This window comes from Myotis yumanensis, unplaced genomic scaffold (genome assembly GCF_028538775.1).
Source record: "Myotis yumanensis isolate MYYU_CA2020_CCGP unplaced genomic scaffold, mMyoYum1.0.hap1 SCAF_1, whole genome shotgun sequence".
NCBI lineage: Eukaryota > Metazoa > Chordata > Mammalia > Chiroptera > Vespertilionidae > Myotis > Myotis yumanensis.
Genome location: NW_027223752.1, coordinates 33,796,383 through 33,818,577, shown reverse-complemented (window position 1 = coordinate 33,818,577; position 22,195 = coordinate 33,796,383). Strand labels below are relative to the sequence as shown.

Below are 22,195 nucleotides of genomic sequence, written 5' to 3'. Positions count from 1 at the left end.
TTCAGGGAGGAAAGGAGAGAGAAAGAGAGAGAGAAACATCAATGATGAGAGAGAATCATTGATCAGCTCCTCCTGCTTGCCCCCTACTGGGGATCAAGCCCACAACCCAGGCATGTGCCCTTGACCGGAATCAAACCTGGAACACTTCAGTCCACAGACTGACACTCTATCCACTGAGTCAAACCAGCTAGGGCAGGATTAAATTTATTAATACATACAAAGCACTCAAAAAGGACAGCTGATTTCATGTTTGTTTGTTTGTTTTTTCTCAAAAAACAAAACTACTGTGGTGTAAAGAAATATTTGCCTCTCTTCATATGAAAAACAGAGTCAATCACCTTCTCATATCAACAATTTATTTACCTTTCAACATCATGGAGGATAACTTGCTCATCATTTCCTGTAAGGGGAAAAAAGCAGACATTTGATCATTCCTACAAAGTGATCCCTATACATATTACAATTTAGTATTTTAAGATTTTCAGTGAAAATTAAATGTGAACAAAGTTAATGTTAGTACAAATTAGAAGTGTTAATTAGAAAAATACTTATAAAAATAATTTAAGAATAGGACATTCTTTAGAGACTTTCAAAACGCATAATAGCAACTAACTGTAAATTTCCAAAATGTTTTATCCAGTGGACAATGTAAAAAAAAAAAAAAAAGCTATGGCCATTAAGGAAAAAAGTAAATGATCAAGGGCAAATCAATTCAAGCTAGCTTTTTAAAGTTTATTTTTTTAAGCAAACACTCATTAACTGTGAGACCTTGAATAGGATTTGTGACTTTTTGATGCCTGTTTTTTATCTGCAAAATGTGTAATAATTGTACCTACTTCATAGGTTTATTGTGAGGATAAGAGCACATTTGTAAAAGCATTCAGAATCCCCAACAGATGTTTGCTACTATTCACATCCTCATCTATAGCATTAAAATTTGATGACTATATGATTCTAAATAATGAAAAAGTTTTTATCCACAACTTTTGTCTCTTGCATTTTTATACCATCAAGAAATCTAAAAACACTACATTCATGATTATGTGTAATGCTACCTTCAAAAAGATTATATAGCAAAAAATTAATAACCTAAATATGAAAAGACAGAAAGTAAAAAACTTCCCATTTTGTGCTGAAAGCACAACCAAAAGTAAAATTAGCAGTGACCCTGACCATCTTAAATCCCTGGCTATAAACTCTCTTGTGGGTGCATATCAAGTGAATCAAACCCATACTAATTAATGCCTTTTAGGTATCAGGCACAGCCAAGGTGCTGGGGATATAAGAATTCTGCCCAGCCCTTGAGGAACTCACAGTCCAACTGCACAAATAATTAACAGTGTACAAGACAGGATATCTTGTATCAATATGCTTCAAATGAGGACACAGATAAAGAAGCAATTATTTCCTTCATGAGCAGGGTGAAACTACATGGCAGAAGGGAATGTTTTTATGGGGAAGGAGACATTTGAACAGAAACTCAAATTATTCAAAACTCTTACTAAAGGGAGATTTAGGGAAACTAGTGGGAACTGGACAAATAATCATGACCCATGGAGGAATAGCATGAGCAAAAGGCACAAGGGCACCTAAGATAGCAAATGGTTTAGTGCAGTGGTCGGCAAACTCATTAGTCAACAGAGCCAAATATCAACAGTACAACGACTGAAATTTCTTTTGAGAGCCAAATTTTTTAAACTTAAACTATATAGGTAGGTACACTGTTATTAACTTAATTAGGGTACTCCTAAGCTGGCCTTTGCTAAAAACGTCCTCAATCTGATTGAGGTACGTTCGCTGAGGTCGACCCCTTCCAACTCTCCCATCCACACTCGTCTTGTATACTTGTTTCGTCAATCTCCTTTCGGAAAACCGACTTCTGTGCATGGGCCACGAAGTTTCAATTGCACTGTACATGCACGCCCACACGTGGTATTTTGTGGAAGAGCCACACTCAAGGGGCCAAAGAGCCGCATGTGGCTCGCGAGCCGCGGTTTGCCAACCACTGGTTTAGTGGACTAGAGTACAAGATGCAAGGGGGAGATTAGGCCAGGGAGGGAAACTAGGGTTTAGACATTATGCTATGAACACTATAGAGTCAAAGAGATTCACATAGTTAAACCTTTATTGTTAAACTCATAGACATAGGTAGCAGTATGGTGATTACCAAAGGGAAAAAAGGGTGGGGGAGGTAGAAGGTATAGGAGGGGATAAATGGTGATGAAGAAGACTTGACTTGGGGTAGTGAACACACAATACAATATACAGATGATGTATATTGTACACCTGAAACCTATATAATTTCATTAACCAATGTCACCCCAATAAATTCAATTAAAAAAAACCCTTTATTTTTGAAAGAAAATTTGTATCAGCAATGAATTAGAAGAAGGGTTAAAGACGGAAAGCAGAAATGACAGAAGGACATTGCAATAGTCCAGGCCAAAGATGAGGACCTGAATCAGGGCAGTGGGTATAGGAAGAGAACAGAAACTAAAGAATGAATTGAGAGGCTTTCAAGTCTAGCCGTTGACTAACTGAATGTGTAAATGAAAGAAAGGCATGTTTGAGAATGACTTCAAGGTTTCTATTAAACTGAACTATGTGAAATTGTCATTTCTGTAAGTTGAAAATGCTTCAATGTCAACAGGTTTTTTTTTTTTCCTTTTTAAAAATATATTTTTATTGATTTCAGAGAAGAAGGGAGAGGGAGGGAGAGAAACATCAATGATGAGAGAGAATCATCAATGGGCTGCCTCCTGGATATCCCTTATTGGGGATTGAGCAACCTGGGCATTTGCCCTGACCGGGAATCGAACCATGACCTCCTGATTCATAGGTCAACACTCAACCACTGAGCCAAACGGGCCAGGCAGCAGTTGCTTAAAGTTAAACTTAACAGCATAAATAATTGGGTGAATGGGGATAATAACTGAGAAAGGAAATCCAGGGAATCAGAGGAATACTTGTGCAGGAGAGGACAATAATCTTGGTTTTAGATTAGCGTTTAAATTGCTTCTGGAACACATAGGGAAGTCTGCAGTGCAGGAGAGAGGTCAGGGCTAGAAATGTGCTGGTCAAAAAGGAGTATAGTTGATGGAAACCTTTACCCAGAGGCTGGCTTGTGCTCCAATGGTACCCTAGCACAATGTTTTTCATGGGTCAGATGATTGACTTGAGCCACAAACTTTAAAATCTTTAAAAGTGAAATAGAACAGAATAAAAAAAAAAACAACTAGAGTGCACCACACATAGTAAGATTAAGTACTGTTTCAAATATGTGTGTGTGTTTCTGTGTAGCAGATTGCAATGTAAAAAGTTTTCTACCAAAAAAGAGAGAAATAATGAGAGCAAAAGAACAGAAGGAAAGGAGAGAAAGCGGAAGGGAGGGAGGAAGGGAGGAAGGAAAAAGGAAGGGAGGGAGGGAGGGATGGAGGGAGGGAGGAAGGAGAGAAAAGAAGGAAGGTAGGGAGGGATGAATGGATTACTCTAGTACACATGTCTAAATTACTGTAATGCAGAGAAGACAAGCTATGGAAAACTAGGAATTCCACAGAACAATAAAGGAAAATAGGAGTAATTTTAGCATTCCTTTATGTAAATTATCGGCCCCAGTGAAACTTCCCAATGTGGAAAGCTCCTTTCTTCTCACCTCCAGAGAATACTTTGGTGTTCCCACTGTTGAAAGCCAGGCAGAAAATGTTAGAATGATGCTCTCCTTTAAGCTGTATGGGCTTGACTCTGGAGTGGATAGCTTGTTCCATGTGCCATAGCAGAACCCGGCGATCATCACCTCCTTAACAGGGGAGTAAGAATTCAGGGTTAAAACAGCTGCTATTTCAAGGCTGACACTTGGTTTTGCCAGCCTTGAATCCCATTCTTTCCAAAACTGCATCTCCTCAACCCTAAGAGATTCTGATGGGGCACATAAACCCAGGACTCTACCCCCTTAATCATCAGTAGACATCGCCCCTAAGCCACTCACTTTTCCCCTGGAATTAAATCTTAGACATACAGAAATGGAAAGATATAAATACAGATACTGAAACCCTCAAATTCACCCTGTTCCTGACTTTCCAGAGAACATAAACATTTCTTCATTTACTACCACAAATCCTTCCACTAATATCTTGGGAGGGGGGGGGGGGGGGAGGTGGAAGGAGTCTAACAGAACCTTAGTTAGTTTCTAGTGCTTGCAACAAAAGACCTTAAATATTTGTAGCATCCTAGTTTTCAAAGCACTCTCTTTGATGTGATTTCATTGACTGTGGACACCATACGAATGACACCTAAGGAACTGCCTGTCACAGTAGCAGAACCTAGACAGAACCCAGGTCTCATGAAGCTCAGTCCAGCTCTTACCTCTGCGTAACTAATTCTCAATAGTCTGAATTAGATGAGCAATATTACACTGTGCGAGCCAGCTCCTAGAGATTAAGAATATATATACTGAGTGGCCAGATTATTATGACCACCTGACGTTTGTAGGCAAATTAGCTATAATTTCGCACTGAGGTTGCTAGAGGGCCAGACCATTATAAATAGGGAAGCAGGTTGTTTACCAAGACAGTAGAAGGGATTTTTTTTCTGAAGATATGGGTAAACAACGCAATTTAACAGCATTTGAACGTGGGATATATATTTAGTACTAGAGGCCCGTTGCACGAAGAGATTTGTGCAATAGGCCTTCCCTTCCCTTGGCTGCTGGCACCGGTTTGCCTCTGGCACCCGGGACCCAGGCCTTCGCTCTGGTCGGGCTCCGGCCGGAGCTGGCCCTGGAGCGGTCAGGCTTCGCTAAGCCACTTGGAGCCTACGTATGCAAATTAACCGCCATCTTTGTTGGGTTAATTTGCATGCTCTCCTGATTGGCTGGTTAGCGTAGCGAAGGTATGGTCAATTTATATGTTTGTCTATTATTAGGTAAGACAGTCTATATATTCTTTATATTTGCAGACACATTAAAAATGTCTGGAAGGATGAACTACAGACTGTTAACAATGGTGTTAACAGAGGTAGCGGACAGATTAGAGGGTTTTTACTTTTACTTATATATTTGGCACTGACGTTTGACTTTTTATTACAAGCCTATATTATATTCCTAATAAAATTTTAGGTTACAATAGGAGCAAACATGGGCAGCAAATCATAGGAAGCTCTATACCTCTGCCTCCCCTCCTCCATTCAATACAACAGACACAAATTATAGCACATCCACTCCACGTGGAGGCGTACCACACAGCCCATAAATCACTAGATCTTTTTCTTTTGTAAGGTGAATTTTTTTTAACCCTCACCTGAGGAAATGTTTTCATTGATTTTAGAGAGGAAGGGAGGGAGAGATGGAGGGAGAAGAGGGAGCGAAGGAGCGGGAGAAGGAGAGGGAGAGAGAGAGAAACACTGACCAGTTGCCTCCCATGCAAGGAGCTTGCTTGCCCTATGCTCTCATATTGGGGATCAAGCTGCAACCCAGGCATATGCCCTGAAAGGGACTTGAACCCACAACCTCTTGATCCATGGGATGACGCCCAACCAGAGCCACACTGGCCAGGGCTAAAAGTGAATTTAAATTTTTTTTAATTTATTTTTTACTTCAGAGAACAGAGAGATCAGGGTGAATGGCAGGGGAAGGCTGCACTTAGAAGCCGCTGACCTTGGTTAAGATGTGGGAATTCATTCCAGATGAAAATTCCTTCCTAATTCACTGTCTTCTATTCTATTCTACTGCATTTTAAAATAATGTGCAGTGCCTTCCCATTTACTATTTTATTTAATTTCCTGAACAATTTTGTTAGTGAATTGAGAAGTTGGTCACATCTTTTTTCCCTTTTGACCAAAAACGGAAACCTACAGAGGATAAAGTGACTTTGCTAAGACAAATATCTGTTCAACTCCCTACATTTCGTTCTTTTGGGTATATAATATTGAGAAACTTTTATGTTTTAATTTATACTTTCCTGTACTACTTGACTTTTTGCCATGAACATATTTCCTTTGATACTAATTAAAATACACACTAGAAGATACATTGGTCAAATCATACTCATTCTTCCTTCCTAAAAAAAACTTTAGTTCCTTTGTTTCTTGAGTTCCTTCTTTCTTCCACTGTTGGTCAAAATCAAGTTCTGTCTCCTCCTTGAAAGTATTTCATTGTCTACCAGATGCTCCCTAAGAATAGTCCACAGTACTCTTTGTTTATAATTTACCCATTTCAAGTATGAGTTCTCTGGCCTGGGGTAAGGTTATCTAAATTCTGTATCTCTTACAAGTTAAGATAATTAAAACAAAGGTTTCAGTTTTTGTTGTTTTATTTTAATGAAAAATGACACAAAGTAGTTTGTTTGTGGTTTGTTTTACCCTGTGGGGACTTTAGTTCTACATAGTCTCTTATTGTTTTCCCCAACACTGAGGCCACAGGTCAGAGACCTATTATTGCTTTTGCTACTATGTATCTTATACTAATTAGAGAACTATTTATTTGTGCCCAAGTCTCTGTCAAAAGTACAAAATTAACAGATAGAGGCTTGTATATTTCTTTTTTTTACTCATGCTTCTAAACTAATCTCCCTGAGCCTGAGTTTCACCAAATATAAAATGAGGATCATAATAGCTCTACCTTCATAGGTTTATAGATTATAAAGCCAAACACCAGAGAGTTAAGTTGCCAAGGTCACACAGTAAGTGAAGTGCTTAAGCTAAGATTTAAAAGCAAGCAGTTAGGACTCCATACTTCCCCTCTTAACCAGTACACTGGAGGGTCTGCCTTATAGAACAACAACAACAAAAACCAACCCATAACTGACTAAGCATATTCATCTGACAGACAACTGCCTTGGTAGCAAACTCAAAAATGTGTAGGTGAGAATAAAACAAGGGACCACAGCAACAGAAACAGAAGCCAATTTAACTGGAGTAATCAGAGGGTCCAGAGGTAGATAACCTTTATATTTAAAGAGTACTCGTTTCCAAAAAGTTTATGAGTTATAAGCAGAAACTATGCAGGCCCTCACACCATACTGTAACAAAAGAAATTATTTAACATTCTTATTTTACAGCCCAGAAAAGCTGAGGAACAAAAGGAAAGAATTTGCTTTGTGTTTCCTCCTCAGAGTCAGCCAAGCACAGGACAGAACTGAGAAAGCACTCTGAATCACATGCTCCAGCAGCACAACACCGTTTGAAGAGCAAAAAGACCCCAAACATTTAAATGTTCATCAACAGAAGCCTGGTTACAATTATTGTTCAGTGAAATAAGCCAAACACAAAAGGACACGCACTGTGTGATTCCATTTATATGAGGTACCTAGAGTAGTCAAATTCATAGTGACAAAGTAGAATGGGGGCCCGGCTGGTGTGGCTCGTTGGTTGAGCACCAACCTATGAACCAGGAGGTCACGGTTCAATTCCCAATCAGGGCACATGCCCAGGTTGTCTCCTGCTCACCCTCCACTTGATCCCCAGTGGGGGGCGTGCAGGAGGCAGCTGATCAATGATTCTCTCTCATCATTGATGTTTCTATCTCTTTCTCCCTCTCTGAAGTATATATACACAAATACATATATATTTATTTTTTTATTATTATGTTTTAAGAATAATGGTGGATTCCTGGGCCTGGGGTGAGGGGCAATGTGGAGTTGTTTAATGGGTACAGAGTTTCAGTTTTATAAGATGAAAAAGTTCTGGAGACGGATGGTGGTAATGGTTGCACAACAATGTGAATTACTTAATGCCATTGAACAGTACACTTAAAAATAGCTAAAAGGGCCAAAACCGGTTTGGCTCAGTGGATAGAGCGTCGGCCTGTGGACTGAAAGGTCCCAGGTTCGATTCCGGTCAAGGGCATGTACCTGGGTTGCGGGCACATCCCCAGTGGGAGATGTGCAGGAGGCAGCTAATCGATGTTTCTCTCTCATCGATGTTTCTAACTCTCTATCCCTCTCCCTTCCTCTCTGTAAAAAATCAATAAAATATATTTTAAAAAAAAAAATAGCTAAAAGGGCCTCAGCTGGTGAGTCTCAGTTGGTTGGGCATCATCCCATGCACCAAAAGATTGCCGGTTCAATTCCAGGTCAGGGCACATGCTTGCGTTGAGGGCTTGATCCCCAGTTGGGGGGCATGTAGGAGGCAGCTGATCGATGGGATAAATACAAGCTCTGAAATAAAAGTATCTGAATTCATATCCTGATTTCACCATGCACATGTCCTTGGGTGAGTTATTCTACTTCTCTAGCCTCAATGTTATGACTGTTAAATAAAGAAATACCAACAACTATCTTCCAGGCTTATTGTACAAATTGAGATAATATATATCTACCTATATATATAAAAGCTTAATATGCAAATAGACCAAACAGTGGAACAACCAAACAACCGGTCCCTATGATGTGTGACCCCCAGGGGGCACACGTGGAACATGGTGGGCATCAACTGCAACGGGATGGTGGAGCAGGTGAGCGGGACCGCCAGACCAAAGCGGGGCACTGGTCACGGTCATTGGGGCGAGCCTCTGGTAGTTACTGAAAATTCTTTGCTCCAGCACACTGCAGTCCCGCCGGGCACTCGCACTTACTGCCAGCGCTGGAGCCACCACTTGCATGCACTGCTGGTGCCCGAGCCACCGTTCACACACACTGCCAGCGCCTGGCACTGGCCCCGATCACCCGGCGCCGTCAGCAGGTGCATCGACTGCCAGCCCTAAACGCCCCTCAGGGCTTCTCCACCTCCCTCTGCTCCTGAGGGGCAATCAGGGCCAGCAGCTGCCTCCTGCACCACTGCTGGAGCTGGCCCCAATCACTCTGCGCCATCAGCAGGTGCGAGCGGGGCTGGCGCTGTCAGCACGTGGGACCGGCAGTGGAGGGAACAGGGCTGCCAGCTGACAGGGGCCGGGGGCTGCAGTGGGAGGGGCCAGGTGGGGGCACAGAGGATGGGCCGAGATCTGCCCCTGTGGGCTTGCGGCCCACAGTTCCTTTCAAAGTGCACGAATTCGTGCACTGGGCCCCTAGTCTATCTATATAAAGAGCCAGGGTCCGTAACATCCACAATGACCAAAGGCTCAACTGAACACCTAGGCTTCGTGCGCAACAGGCTCTGGTGAGTAGGGACTTGTGGCAGTGGGGACGGAGCCGGGGGAGGCAGGGCAGGCACTCACACTCACTCACAACTGCACACATGCACAGACACACACAGCGCCCACCAACTCACAGTCTTTTCTCCCTTTCTTTCCCTCCCTCCCAGTTCGCTCTCGGAGCCTCTCTCTGAATGAGGTTCCAGGGCGGGCAGAGGGTGGAGCTGCCCCCACTGGCCCTGCCCCCTCCCAGCTGGGAAAGAGGAAGAGGGAGAGAGGGAGGCAGGGAGGCCTGGAGGGCTGCTGAGAAAAACAAAGAGAGACAGAGACTGGGATGGAGAGATGGAAACAAAATAGCAATATTAAAATATTTCCTGCCCTGACCATTTTGGCTTAGTGGATAGAGTGTCGGCCTGCGGACTGAAGGGTCCCGGGTTCGATTCCGGTCAGGGGCATGTACCTTGGTTGTGGGCACATCCCCAGTGTAGGGTGTGTAGGAGGCAGCTGATCGATGTTTCTCTCTCATCGATGTTTCTAACTCTCTATCCCTCTCCCTTCCTCTCTGTAAAAAATCAATAAAATATATTAAAAAAAAAATTTCCTCTAATTAATTCCCTTTTAATGTGCACAAATTTCGTGGATTGGGCCTCTAGTATGTCTATAAAAGCCTAAGTGACCATTAAAACCAGCTGGCTGGTAGCTATTATGTGCACTGACCACCAGGGGGCAGATGCTCAACGCAGGAGCGGAAACCACAGGCATGGAAACATGGAACAGACTGATGATTCTCAGAGGGAAGAGGGGAGGGGAGAGGGCGGGAAGAGATTAACCAAATATCTTATATGCACAGGCATGGAAACATGGAACAGACTGACGAATTCGTGCACCGGTGGGGTCACTCAGCCTGGCCTGCAGGGATCAGGCTGAAACCAATTCTCCGACATCCCTGGAGGGGTCCCGGATTAGGAGAGGGCCTCTAGTATATTTATAAAAGCACTTAGCCTAGTATGTACATATGAGGAATACACACTCCTAAAAACATCCTAGTTTCTCTTTAAGTATCATCCATGACTTTGTCCTAATCTTTCATACTCTTGTTTTAGGTAGCATAAGAATATGAATAGCATGATATATTTTATTTTATTTTTTTTAAAAAAATATTTTATTGATTTTTTGCAGAGAGGAAGGGAGAGGGATAGAGAGTTAGAAACATCAATGAGAGGAGGGAGACCAAGATGGCGGCGTAGGTAAACACCGGAGACCACTGCCGCAAACAACCATTTCAAAAATACAACTAAAAGACTGAACGGACATCACCCAGAACCACAGGAAGGCTGGCTGAAGAGAGACTCTACAACTAGAAGGAAAGAGAACAGCAAATCGAGGCTCAGAGGCGGCGCAGTGTGGAAAATACAAAGGTACCGAGGTGCGCGCGCAAAGCGGGCTGGTGGCTGAGGGCGCGGTTGTCGTTTTCGGTCGGGAGTGAGTCTCAGACTCTGGGCTCCAGATCCGGGCGAGTCTCTAGGGACCCAGACTCAAACGGGAGAAGCGGGATTATCCGGCATCAGTTGGAACCTGAGGGCAGCTTTCTCTCCGAGGTTTGCAGCGGCTGCCGGGGTTCTGAGAAGCAGAGCCTCTGGGAACGGGACTGAGCGTGGCCATAACTGCTCCCTCCGCCCGCCCTGTTGATCCCGCCCCGCCCAAACTCTGCGCACAGCCATTTGCCGATCACCTCAGGCAAAGGCTGGATTAGCGCCTCCCCAGAAGGCAGACGTTTTCCACACAGCTGATTTCCACAGCCAGTCGACCTGGGGGTCAAATCCCTCTAGTGTTAACTACAACAATTAAGGCTTGGCTAGAACAAGACTGCGCACAGAGACCACAAGGGGGTGCACCAAGAAAGCATAAAAGATGCGGAGACAAAAAAACATGACAGAAATGGAGGATATGGAGCTAAGAATCGCAATTTTGAGGGCTTGCCATAAATTTGTGCAGAGCCTCACGAAAACTAATGAGACCCTCGATGCTACGATAAAGAAATTAGAAAGTAAGCATACACGGACTGAAATAAAGAATATTATACCCAATAGCAGACCAGAGGAGTACAAGAATCAAACCAAAGATTCGACAAAAAACACCCAATTGGAAAAGCAAAATGAAAAAAGAATCCGAAAGTGTGAAGATAGTGTAAGGAGCCTCAGGGACAGTTTTAAGCGGTCTAATATCAGAGTCATTGGAGTCCCAGAAGATGAGAGACAGCAAGATATTGAAAACCTATTTCAAGAAATAATGGCAGAAAACTTCCCCCACCTGGTGAAAGAAATGGACTTACAGGTCCAAGAAGCGCAGAGAACCCCAAACAAAAGGAATCCAAAGAGGACCACACCAAGACACATCATCATTAAAATGCCAAGAGCAAAAGACAAAGAGAAAATCTTAAAAGCAGCAAGAGAAAGAGGCTCAATTACCTACAAGGGAATACCCATACGACTGTCAGCTGATTTCTCAACAGAAACTTTGCAGGCCAGAAGGGAATGGCAAGAAATATTCAAAGTGCTGAATACCAAGAACCTACAACCAAGATTACTTTATCCAGCAAAGCTATCATTCAGAATTGAAGGTCAGATAAAGAGCTTCACAGATAAGGAAAAGCTAAAGGAGTTCATCACCGCCAAACCAGTATTATATGAAATGCTGAAAGGTATCCTTTAAGAAGAGGAAGAAGAAGAAAAAGGTAAAGATACAAATTATGAACAACAAACATGCATCTATCAACAAATGAATCTAAGAATCAAGTGAATAAATAACCTGATGTACAGAATGAACTGGTGATTATAATAGAATCAGGGACATAGAAAGGGAATAGACTGACTATTCTTGGGGGAAAAAGGGGTGTGGGAGATGCGGGAAGTGACTGGACAAAAATCATGCACCTATGGATGAACACAGTGGGTGGGGAGTGAGGGTGGAGGGTGGGGTGGGAGCTGGAAGGAGGGGAGTTATGGGGGGAAAAAAGAGGAACAAATGTAATAATCTGAACAATAAAGATTTAATTAAAAAAAAAAAAAAAAAAAGAAACATCAATGAGAAAGAAACATTGATCAACTGCCTCCTGCACACCCCCTACTGGGGATGTGCCTGCAACCAAGGTACATGCCCTTGACCGGAATCGAACCCGGGGCCCTTGAGTCCGCAGGCCGACGCTCTATCCACTGAGCCAAACCGGTTAGGGCTAGCATGATATATTTAAAAAATATATATATACCAAATTTATACATGGAAGGACAGATCCAAAATAATTAACAGAGGTTCTCTCTTATGAGTAGCAATTTTCCTTAATACTCTTTATTTACATTAATCTTTACTGTTGAGATTATTACAGATGTCCCTCTTTTTTCCCCCTATAGCTCCCCTCCACCTGATTCCCACCCCACCCCAGGCCCTCACAACCTTATTGTCTGTGTTCATAGGTACTGCCTACATGCATATAAGCTCTTTGTCTAATCTCTTCCCATACCCCCCACACCCTCTTCCCTCTGAGAATCATCAGTCTGTTCCATTTCCATGCCCAATTCTATTCAATTCACCAGTTTATTCTGTTCATCAGAATTTTTATTCATTTGATTTTTAGATTCACTTGTTGATAGATAAGTATTTGTTGACACTTTGTTGTTCATAATTTTTTATCTTTACCTTTCTCTTCTTCTTTCTCTTCTTAAAGGATACCTTTCAGCATTTCATATAAAACTGGTTTGGTGGTGATGAACTCCTTTAGCTTTTTCTTATCTGTGAAGCTCTTTATCTGACCTTCAATTCTGAATGATAGCTTTGCTGGATAAAGTAATCTTGGTTGTAGGTTCTTGCTGTTCATCACTTTGAATATTTCTTGCCACTCCCTTCTGGCCTGCAAAGTTTCTGTTGAGAAATCAGCTGATAGTCGTATGGGTATTCCCTTGTAGGTAATTGACTTTCTTTCTCTTGCTGCTTTTAGGATACTCAGTCTTTTGCTCTTGGCATTTTAATGATGATGTGTCTTGGTGTGGTCCTCTTTGGATTCCTTTTGTTTGGGGTTCTATGCGCTTCCTGGACTTGTAAGTCGATTTCTTTCACCAGGTAGGGGAAGTTTTCTGTCATTATTTCTTCAAATAGGTTTTCAATATCTTGCTCTCTCTCTTCTTCTGGCACCCCCATAATTTGGATGTTGGTACGCTTGAAGTTGTTCCAGAGACTCCTTACACTATCTTCGTATTTTTGGATTCTTTTTTCTTTTTGCTCTTTTGGTTGGGTGTTTTTTGCTTCCTCATATTTCAAATCATTGACTTGATTCTTGGGATCCTCTAGTCTACTGTTGAATCCCTGCATATTATTTGCCAACTATTCTTTTTTTTTTTAATTTTTTTTTATTCTTTTTAAAAAAAATATTATAATAAGTATTGCCAACTATTCTTTAATAAAAAAATTTTAAAACATGATTTTATTGATTTCGGAGAGGATAGGAGAGGAAGAAAAAGATAGATATATCAATAATGAGAGAGAACCATTGATCGGCTGCCTCCTGCATGCCCCCTACTGGGGATCAAGCCTGCAACCTGGGCATGTGCCCTGACCGAGAATCAAATTGTGACCTCCTGGTTTATAGGTTGATGTTCAACCACTGAGCCACACCACTCAGGCCTTCAAGCATTGTTTTAAGAGAAGTCAACTAAAAAAAATTTTAAGTAACACCACAGATGATACCCCTCCTTTACATATGACAAAAGTAAAAAAGGTAGGGCTCAAACTTCTGAAATTTAGAAGCTATCAGGAGCCTTTATTATAACTACAGCTCCTTAAGGGAGGGCCTCTAAATTTAAGGCTGGGATTTGATAACACACCCAAATGCAAATAGGGTAACTATGCACATAGGAGAGTGTGACTATAGTAAGAAAGTTGCAATCTAATCCGTTGTGATGTAATCAGCCTAAAGAAAGACTACAAAAATGGCCAAAACTAAGATAAAAAGCACTCAGACTCACTAACAATCAAGGTTATATGAGAACTGAAGCAATAAAAAATTTTTAAATGATACAATTTTTCACATGCTGATTGAATTGGCAAAGATTAAATGATGCTCAGCAATAACCATGAACTGACACAGTACAAATTAGTTTGTTCAACCACCTTGGAGGGCAAATATCATATGTATTTTATAAATATAAAAAGACATTCATATCCTTTGACCCAGAATCCCATTTTTAAGATTTTACTCTAAGGGGGGAAAAAACAAATTTTCACAAAAACTTAGCTACAAAAATTGCGATGAAAGCAAAAAATAAATAGAATGAGAGAATTGGTCAAATTCTGATATAGGCCCTGGACAGGATACAATGCTGCCATAATATCATGCTTTAGAACAGTTATTCTCAGAGTGTTCCATGAACTCCAGAAGAACTGCAAAGTTGAAACTATTTTCATAATAACGCTAAAATGTTATTTGCCTTTTTCACTGTGTTGACATCGCATTGATGGTGCAAAAGCAATGGTGGTTTGTAAAACTACTGGTGTCTCAGTGCTAATGAAGGCAGTACAGCAAACTGTGCTAGTCATCAGGGTATCCTTAAGTGCCATATGCTGGCAGTAAAAAACAAATGTCAATTTTACTTAGGTCCTTGATGAAGCATAAAAATAATTTTATCACATTTCAACCAGAGTTCACCTCTTAATACTCTGTATGATGAAATGGGAATTGTACACATAAAGCACTTCCACTAAATAGTGAAGAAGAATGGTTATTTCGTGGAAAAACATGTGTATGATAGTTTGCATTGTGAGCTGACTCACATGGTTGCTTTTTTCATGAAATACCATTTTTACTTAAAACAACTGACAAACTATGGTTATTCAGACTTGAGTATTTGGCAGATATTTTCTCAAAAACGAACAAGATGAACCTGTCACTTTAAGGAAAACAACTGGTAGTATTTGTTAGCCAATGATAACATTCAGAAAACCTGTATTCACAACAGCAAGAGCTATCATCTCCCAATACTTAAAAACGTTTCTGATGAGATTGATGGTGATAGAAACAAATATAATTTCTTTTCTAAAAGAAGGAAGGAAGGAAGGAAAGAAGGAAGGAAGGGAGGGAGAAAAGCAATGTTTTTATTGATTTCAAAGAGAGGAAGGGGTTGGGAAAGAGAGAGAAACATCAATGATGAAAGAGAAACATCCATTGGCTGCCTCCTACATACCCCCTATTGGAGATCGAACCCGAAACCCAGGCATGTACCCTGACCGGGAATGAAACCATGACCTCTTGGTTCACGAGTCAACACTCAACCATTGAGCCACACTGATAGGGCTGATTTCTTAAAATATATAGTGAAATGTGTCAAGATTTGAAAAATGGGCATGACTCAGCGAACCAATATCTTCTAAATGACTGATAATGCATGAGGTTATAAAACAATACATAGGACTCTTCTAATCCTTTACCAACCCTATGAAGCAGGTATTGTTACCCTTTTTATCCAGGTGAAACTACAGAAAAGCTAAATAACCTGAAGGTACAGAACAATAAGAATGTGAGCTGGGATCTGAACTAGGTCGTCTGACTCCAGAGATTGCTCCTTACCAAGATACAACCCAGACTCTCAAATACAACAGGGGCCAGGCAGCAAAGCTACCAGATAAAATGGCATACTGGAGAATACACAACCCTTTTTCTTTATTTTTATTTTTGTTAATCCTCATCTGAGGGTATTTTTCCAATTGCTTTTCAGAGAGAGAGAGAATGGAAAGGAGGGAGGGAGTGGGAGAGAGAGAAACACTGATGTGAGAGAGACACATCAATTGGTTGCCCCCTACACACACCCCCAGCTAACCACTGAGCAAGGCTGGCCAGGGCTACTCAACCCTTTTTAAAGGACAAACCACTACTCGTCTCCAGCCAGTTATTGCCATAAAGCAGAGGTGGGGAACCATCTTTCTGCCAAGGGCCATTTGGATATTTATAACATCATTTGCAGACCATATAAAACTATCAATTTAAAAATTAGCCTGCTAGGAAAAAGCCAATCAATGATTCTCTCTCATCATTGATGTTTCTATCTCTCTCTCCCTCTCCCTTCCTCTCTGAAATCAATAAAAATATACTAAAAAAAGTTAGCCTGCTATATTCGGTCAAACACTTAATTAACTCACCCTAAATGGCTTGGCAAGGCCAGACCAAATGATTTCTGGGGCCTTACATGGCCCGCAGGCCAATGGTTCCTCACCCCTGCCATAGAGGAATGCAGGCTCCAAGTTGCCTGATGTTCCAATTTTTCAAGAGAAACCAGCAACCTGAGGGGAAGGCTTTAAAGACAGACTAATAATTTTTAATGTAACAGACTATGAAAAGTCCTCTGATATGGTTTTAGATTATACACTGTAACTAATCTTTAAGAAATTTCCACTTGTTGAGTTTTGATAGAGTATCAAAGAAGAACATACACAATTATTTGATAAGGCATTCAAATACTCTTCCCCTTTTCTAATTACACATCTGTTTAAGGCTAAATTTTCTTCATATACACATCAGATAAACCAATATTTCACAACAGAGTAAGCATAAATGTCTTCATAACATTTATTATATTAAAGAAATTCGAAAAAGTATAACAATGCTACTCTTGTCACTATATTTTATTTTAGAAGTTATTTAAAATGTTATTAATATAAAATTTATTATTGCTATGCTTTTAGTAAAAGCAACCTTTTAAAAAAAATAAGTAGATCTCTTTAAAAAAAAGTTTTATTTCAGAGAGAGGGAGAGAGGGATAGAAACATCAATGATGAGAGAAAATCATTGATTGGCTGCCTCCTGTATGTCCCCTCCCCTACTGGGGATCAAGCCAATAATCCAGGCATGTGTCCTGACTAGGAATCCAACCTCTTAGTGCATGGGAGGACATTCAACCAACTGAGCCACACTGGCCAGAACTATTACTGCTATTTTTAAATAAACTTTTAAACTTTTTCAGCTTTAAATTTTAATACAATAAAAATCAGTAAATATGACCCACATAAACAGAAATTCTTTGAGGTCTTCAATGATTTTTAAAAATGTAAACTGTTCCTAAGACCAAAGAGTTTGAGAAGTTTTGCTTTAGAACAACAGTTCTCAACCAGAGTGATTTTGCTAACCAGGAAGCATTTGGCAATGTCCCAAGAAATTTCTGGTTGTCACAACTAGGGAGATGCTACTTGGCATATACTGATTAAAGGCCAGGGATGCTGCTAAACACCCTACAATGCACAGGACAGCCCTCATAACAAGGAATTATCCAACCCAACATGTAAATACTGTTGAGGTTGAGAAACTGCTTTTCAAGAATATTCAATGACCCATGAAAATGTTAATATTATGTAAGAGGAAAGTTATAGAATGGCAGATGGCCTAATTCCAATTTTATTTTTAAAATATGCACATATGCATACAAAAAGGCTAGAATATTTCCCATGTGTTAAAAATGGTCATCCTGAGTAGGTGGAACACTTCTTACTTCCTTTAAATATCTTTATTTTCCAAATTAATCAACACATGATAATTAATACATGATATTTTTAAAACTTATAAGTGGGAAGCCTATCTTATAAGTGCCATATTCTGATTACTTGTATGATTCAACAGGAAATTCTCAATGGTAAAGTATGGAATTAGTGAAATGTCCAAAAACAAAAGCTCCTCAAACAGAGCAAGAAGAGCACACACATACACAACAACACAACAGATTCTCAGGCCTCAACAATAGTAAGAATTTGCAGAGAGGTTATTAAGGTAGTAGATGATGAATTGAAAGGTATTCCAAAAAACAGAAGAAAGGTACTCCACACCACAGACTGCCGCTATGTCCAGTCCCTCTTCTTTTGCCATAGACAACTAACCTGGACAATATGCTCACCCCTAATTATATCACATATGCTCTTCATTCATTCTAAGCAGGTTCTGATTTTTCAGGTTTTTTTCAATAAGAACACTGCTTGTCTGACTTTTGCAAAATTCCTTCCATAAAGAACATTAAGAATGCCCTGGCTGGTGTAGCTCAGTTGGTTGAGTGTCATCCCATGTACCAAAAGGTCATTGGCTCGATTCCCAGTCAGGATACATGCCCTGGTTGTGGGCTTGATCCCCAGTAGGAGGCAGCCGATCAATGTTTCTTTCTCACATCAATATTTCTCTTTCTCCTTCTTCCTTTCTCTTTCTCTCAAATCAATAAAAACATATTTTAAAATACATAAATAAAAATATTAACAAGCCCTGGCCAGGAAGCTCAGTTGGTTAAAGCATCGTTCTGATACCCAAGGTTGCAGGTTCAATCTCCAGGACTCATACAAGAAACAACCAATGAGTGCATAAATAAGTGGAACAACAAATTGGTATTTCTCTCTCTCTCAAATCAAAACAAAACAAAACAAAAACAACATAACAATAATAAGGTCTTCTTTTCTCTTCTTGGGCAATTCTAAAAAGATTGAACCAATGCAGGCCCCAATGCTTTCTTGGTCCTTCTAGGAAGGTATAAACAGAGATGTCAACTCTGAAACTAAAGCAAGGCTGCTTGAAGTAGGTTTCCAAACATGCAAATTTTGGTTGTTTCTTGCTAGTATGTCTAAGGCAAAACACATAGATCAGACATCTACGGCAGAAAGTGATTAAGATATCTGCACTAGGCCATCAAACATTGTTACAGCACCTGTAAAACAAAACAAAACAAAACAAAAAATATTACAATCTCAAAGGCTCCAATTAGTCACTTGGCCTTAAGTAACACAAAAGATTCAACTGGAATTTAAATACAAGATTTGAATGGAAATTCAGAATGAGGGAAGTTATGTAACAAGATCCTGACAGGCATCTGGATTTGCAAAAAATCCCTCCTCCTGAGTAATGTTCTTGGAAGGAAACAGACTTTCCAAAGTAAGGAAGTAAAGACAGGCTGAGAATTAAAACTGGAGACCCAGCCAGAGTGACAGTCTGCCTCCACCCTGGAAAATCTCTACTTACTCATCTGTAAAACAATGAAACACCACGCACTTAATCAAAGCAACCATGTTCAGGAACAATGAAACCTCATATCAAATGTACTAGCAGAGTAAGCCACACTTTACTAGACTTCATAACTTTCCCTACTGAGGGACCAGGTCAGAAGACCCACATTTTAATCCTGATTGTACACAGTGAGATGCTGGAAAAATCACTTTACCTCTTTGCTCCTTTGTGTCCTTTTATGTAAAATTAAAGGCTTCATCATTAGTCCGTTCCAGCAATAAAATTCTATGATTCAATAGAGACAGAAGATCAGTAGCATAAGATCACAAAGTGAGAATGGGGAAATCAGGACTCCAGCCCAGATTTCTGTAACTTCTTTATTGATGACATTCCACAACATGAAAGACATTCAAGAGCCAACTGGCCATCTATCAGGAAAACTACAATTCCTGAAAACCCTTCTCAGGGCCAATCTATACTCCAAATGTGCTGGATAGATAATCCACAAAACTATGCCTTGGTTTTAGTATCAATAGCATATCCACTTCTAGTTAAAAGCACCTCAGAAAAGAAATTCCACTTAGTGGAGAATCATTCCTCAAAACACCTTTCATCAAAATCAACTCTTTGAAAAACAGCCAACCACAGGAAGACTTAAAAAAAAAGAATGTATGGTGAACAGAAGAACTGTAAGAGGAGGTAGGTATACAGGGAAAAGTGGTAACTTAAGTCTTTGGAGTTAACATTTTCTTTTCTTCTCTTTTTTTTCTTTTCAAATTCTAAGAAAAAGTTTATTTAGAAAGCTACAGAGGTAGTAGAAGTTGGCCAGCTGGGCTTCATAGACTTAGGAAACAAGTTACCCAAACAAAATAAGAGCCCTTGGAGTTTAGGAGAAAGGCAAAGGAATTGGGCCTTGGGGGAAAAAGAGGAGGGAGGAAAAGGCTCAACATGCTCCCAAGAGGGAGTGTGTGCCTGGATTTAACATTTTCTTAATAGTTTTACTCGCTTTCTAATAAGAAGATGAGGACAAATAATGCCTCTCAGGCTCAATCCAGTACCTTAAAAGTGGCAGCAATATAGGGAGAATGGAGGCTTGGAGGCTTTTCCACCAGAGGCATACAATGGTGAATGGGAAAAGTTAAGAGACTAGGGCTTTGCTTTTACCAGAGTACCAGACAGCTGGGATATTATGAGGAAGTGGCCATATAACTTACTCATAATACCAAGGTTGAGTACCAAGGTTGCGGGTTCCATCCCTGGTCAGGGCTCACAGAATTAACAAATCAATGTTTTTCTGTCTGTCTTCCTCCCTTTCTCTCTCTCTCTCTCAAATATCAAAACAAAACAAAACCACCTTATCATCCAAACTAGTACCTTTTCTAAAAAATTAATTATCCTTTAGGAATGAAAAGCGCACTAATTGTAGTGGGACAATTGTGATGGTCCCAAGTGAACCAGGATATATGGACCTTAATTATGAAGGATCCCAGCAGGCAGCAAGACAGGCAGGGGACCTATAGAGCAAGCTACCTTATCAAACATATAAAGTAGTCTTATCTCACCTTATCAACCAGCAGGGGTCACAGCAAAGGCAAAAGGGAAAAAGGGTTATAGGTTCAAATCTGGGGCCTGGTCGAGCAGGAGGCAACCAATCGATGTGTCTTTCTTAGGTCAATGTTTCTCTCTCTCCCCTCTCCCTTCCACTTTCCCTAAAAATCAATGGAAAAGATATCCTTACTCCTCCCATGAGGATTAAAATAAAAGCTGGTGGTGGGATGGTAAACTGCCTTTCCACCACCATCATCTCTGCCATTTGGATCTATTTTAAACCTGTCAATCTCCTCGAATGCCATTTTCTTGTTGATTCCTACATGTCTCAGCCCTGGAATATTACTTCCATATTAAAATTGGCCCCAATAGGAAAATGGTACTCAAAGCACATGGACGTGATCTCCAATGTATATCAACTCTGTATCCTGAGAGGTACATGATAGAATCTCGGTATTCAACACTGCAAAGTGCAAAGAATGAGGAAGGTGGCAATAAAATGTGAATATCAAGGCATGGGAAGAGTAGCCAACTAAAGTGACAAAATACTACTATCATGTCTTTCCCTAAATCCCTTGACTTAGAAAAATTGTTGTGAGCCCAGCCAGTGTGGCCTAGTAGTTGAGTGTCGACCCATGCACCAACAGATCACCAGTTGATTCCCAGTGAGGGCACATGCCCAGGTTGAGGGCTCAATCCCCAGTATGGGGCATGCAGGAGGCAGACAATCGATGTTGATGTTTGTCTCATCAATGTTTCTACCTCTTTCCCCCTCTCCCTTCCTCTCTCCAAAATCAATTAAAACATATTTTTTTAAAAGAGCTGAACTTAAAGAGCAACCCTCCTTGTTCACCCATCAGTGAATAACCTTGGAAATGAAATGCCTTCTTTTTCACAGAAACATAATGAAGGTGCTGATGCCAGAAGTAAATTTTACTTGCAAGAACACTATACTTCCAGTTCATTAAGGAGTAAACAGGCTTATCATCTGGTCTAGGAGTTATATCACTCTTTATGATACTGTATCTGTGGAAAAGTGCTTCCAAATGACTTGCCAAGTGAGTGCACTCTCTGGGCAAATAATCCCATGTGACACTATTTAAACCTTCGTCTGAGAAGCACTCTATTCTGAACCACATTATTCATCTGTGCCTCAGGCACAGATATTTCCTCCCCATGTATAATTATGAGGAAAGATACATATTTCTGTTGATTGACATTCAGCCAAATGTACTCAATCAGCATGCTTTCAGCAGATATCAAACTCAAACTACCGGCTCAGTAAATACATATATATTTGTTTGTACTTTTAGTTGGGCTAATGTAGAACCACCACCAACTTGGTAACCAGAGCCTTACTTACTCTTAATTAGACTAAAGTAGGTGAGGTTAACCTAGTGTGAAATTAGTCACATGGTTTATGTAAGCAAGTGTGGATATACACAAAATATAAAAAGGAGACTTTAGATGACTGCCAAGACCAATCCCAGGTGAAGTGATTTCTAGCACCAAGAGAAACCTGCTTGAGAGGTGAGTATAGTAGCTGTGACCAGAACAGTGCTTACTGGCTCCAA

The 22,195-nt window shown here is 40.5% G+C and overlaps 1 protein-coding gene across 3 annotated transcripts in view; it reads right to left on the bottom strand.

Moving 5' to 3' along the window:
* The window catches only part of DCAF5 (DDB1 and CUL4 associated factor 5), a 102,248-nt gene that overhangs the window by 70,654 nt on the left and 9,399 nt on the right, over positions 1 to 22,195 (bottom strand). For all 3 annotated transcript variants that reach the window (XM_070417712.1, XM_070417700.1, XM_070417708.1), the window contains exons 2-3: positions 3,653 to 3,796; positions 364 to 400 (exon numbers count right to left, since the gene is read on the bottom strand). In XM_070417712.1, the coding sequence (XP_070273813.1) occupies positions 364 to 400; positions 3,653 to 3,764 (149 nt within the window). In that variant the 5' untranslated portion in view covers positions 3,765 to 3,796. The remainder of the gene's footprint in view (positions 1 to 363; positions 401 to 3,652; positions 3,797 to 22,195) is intronic.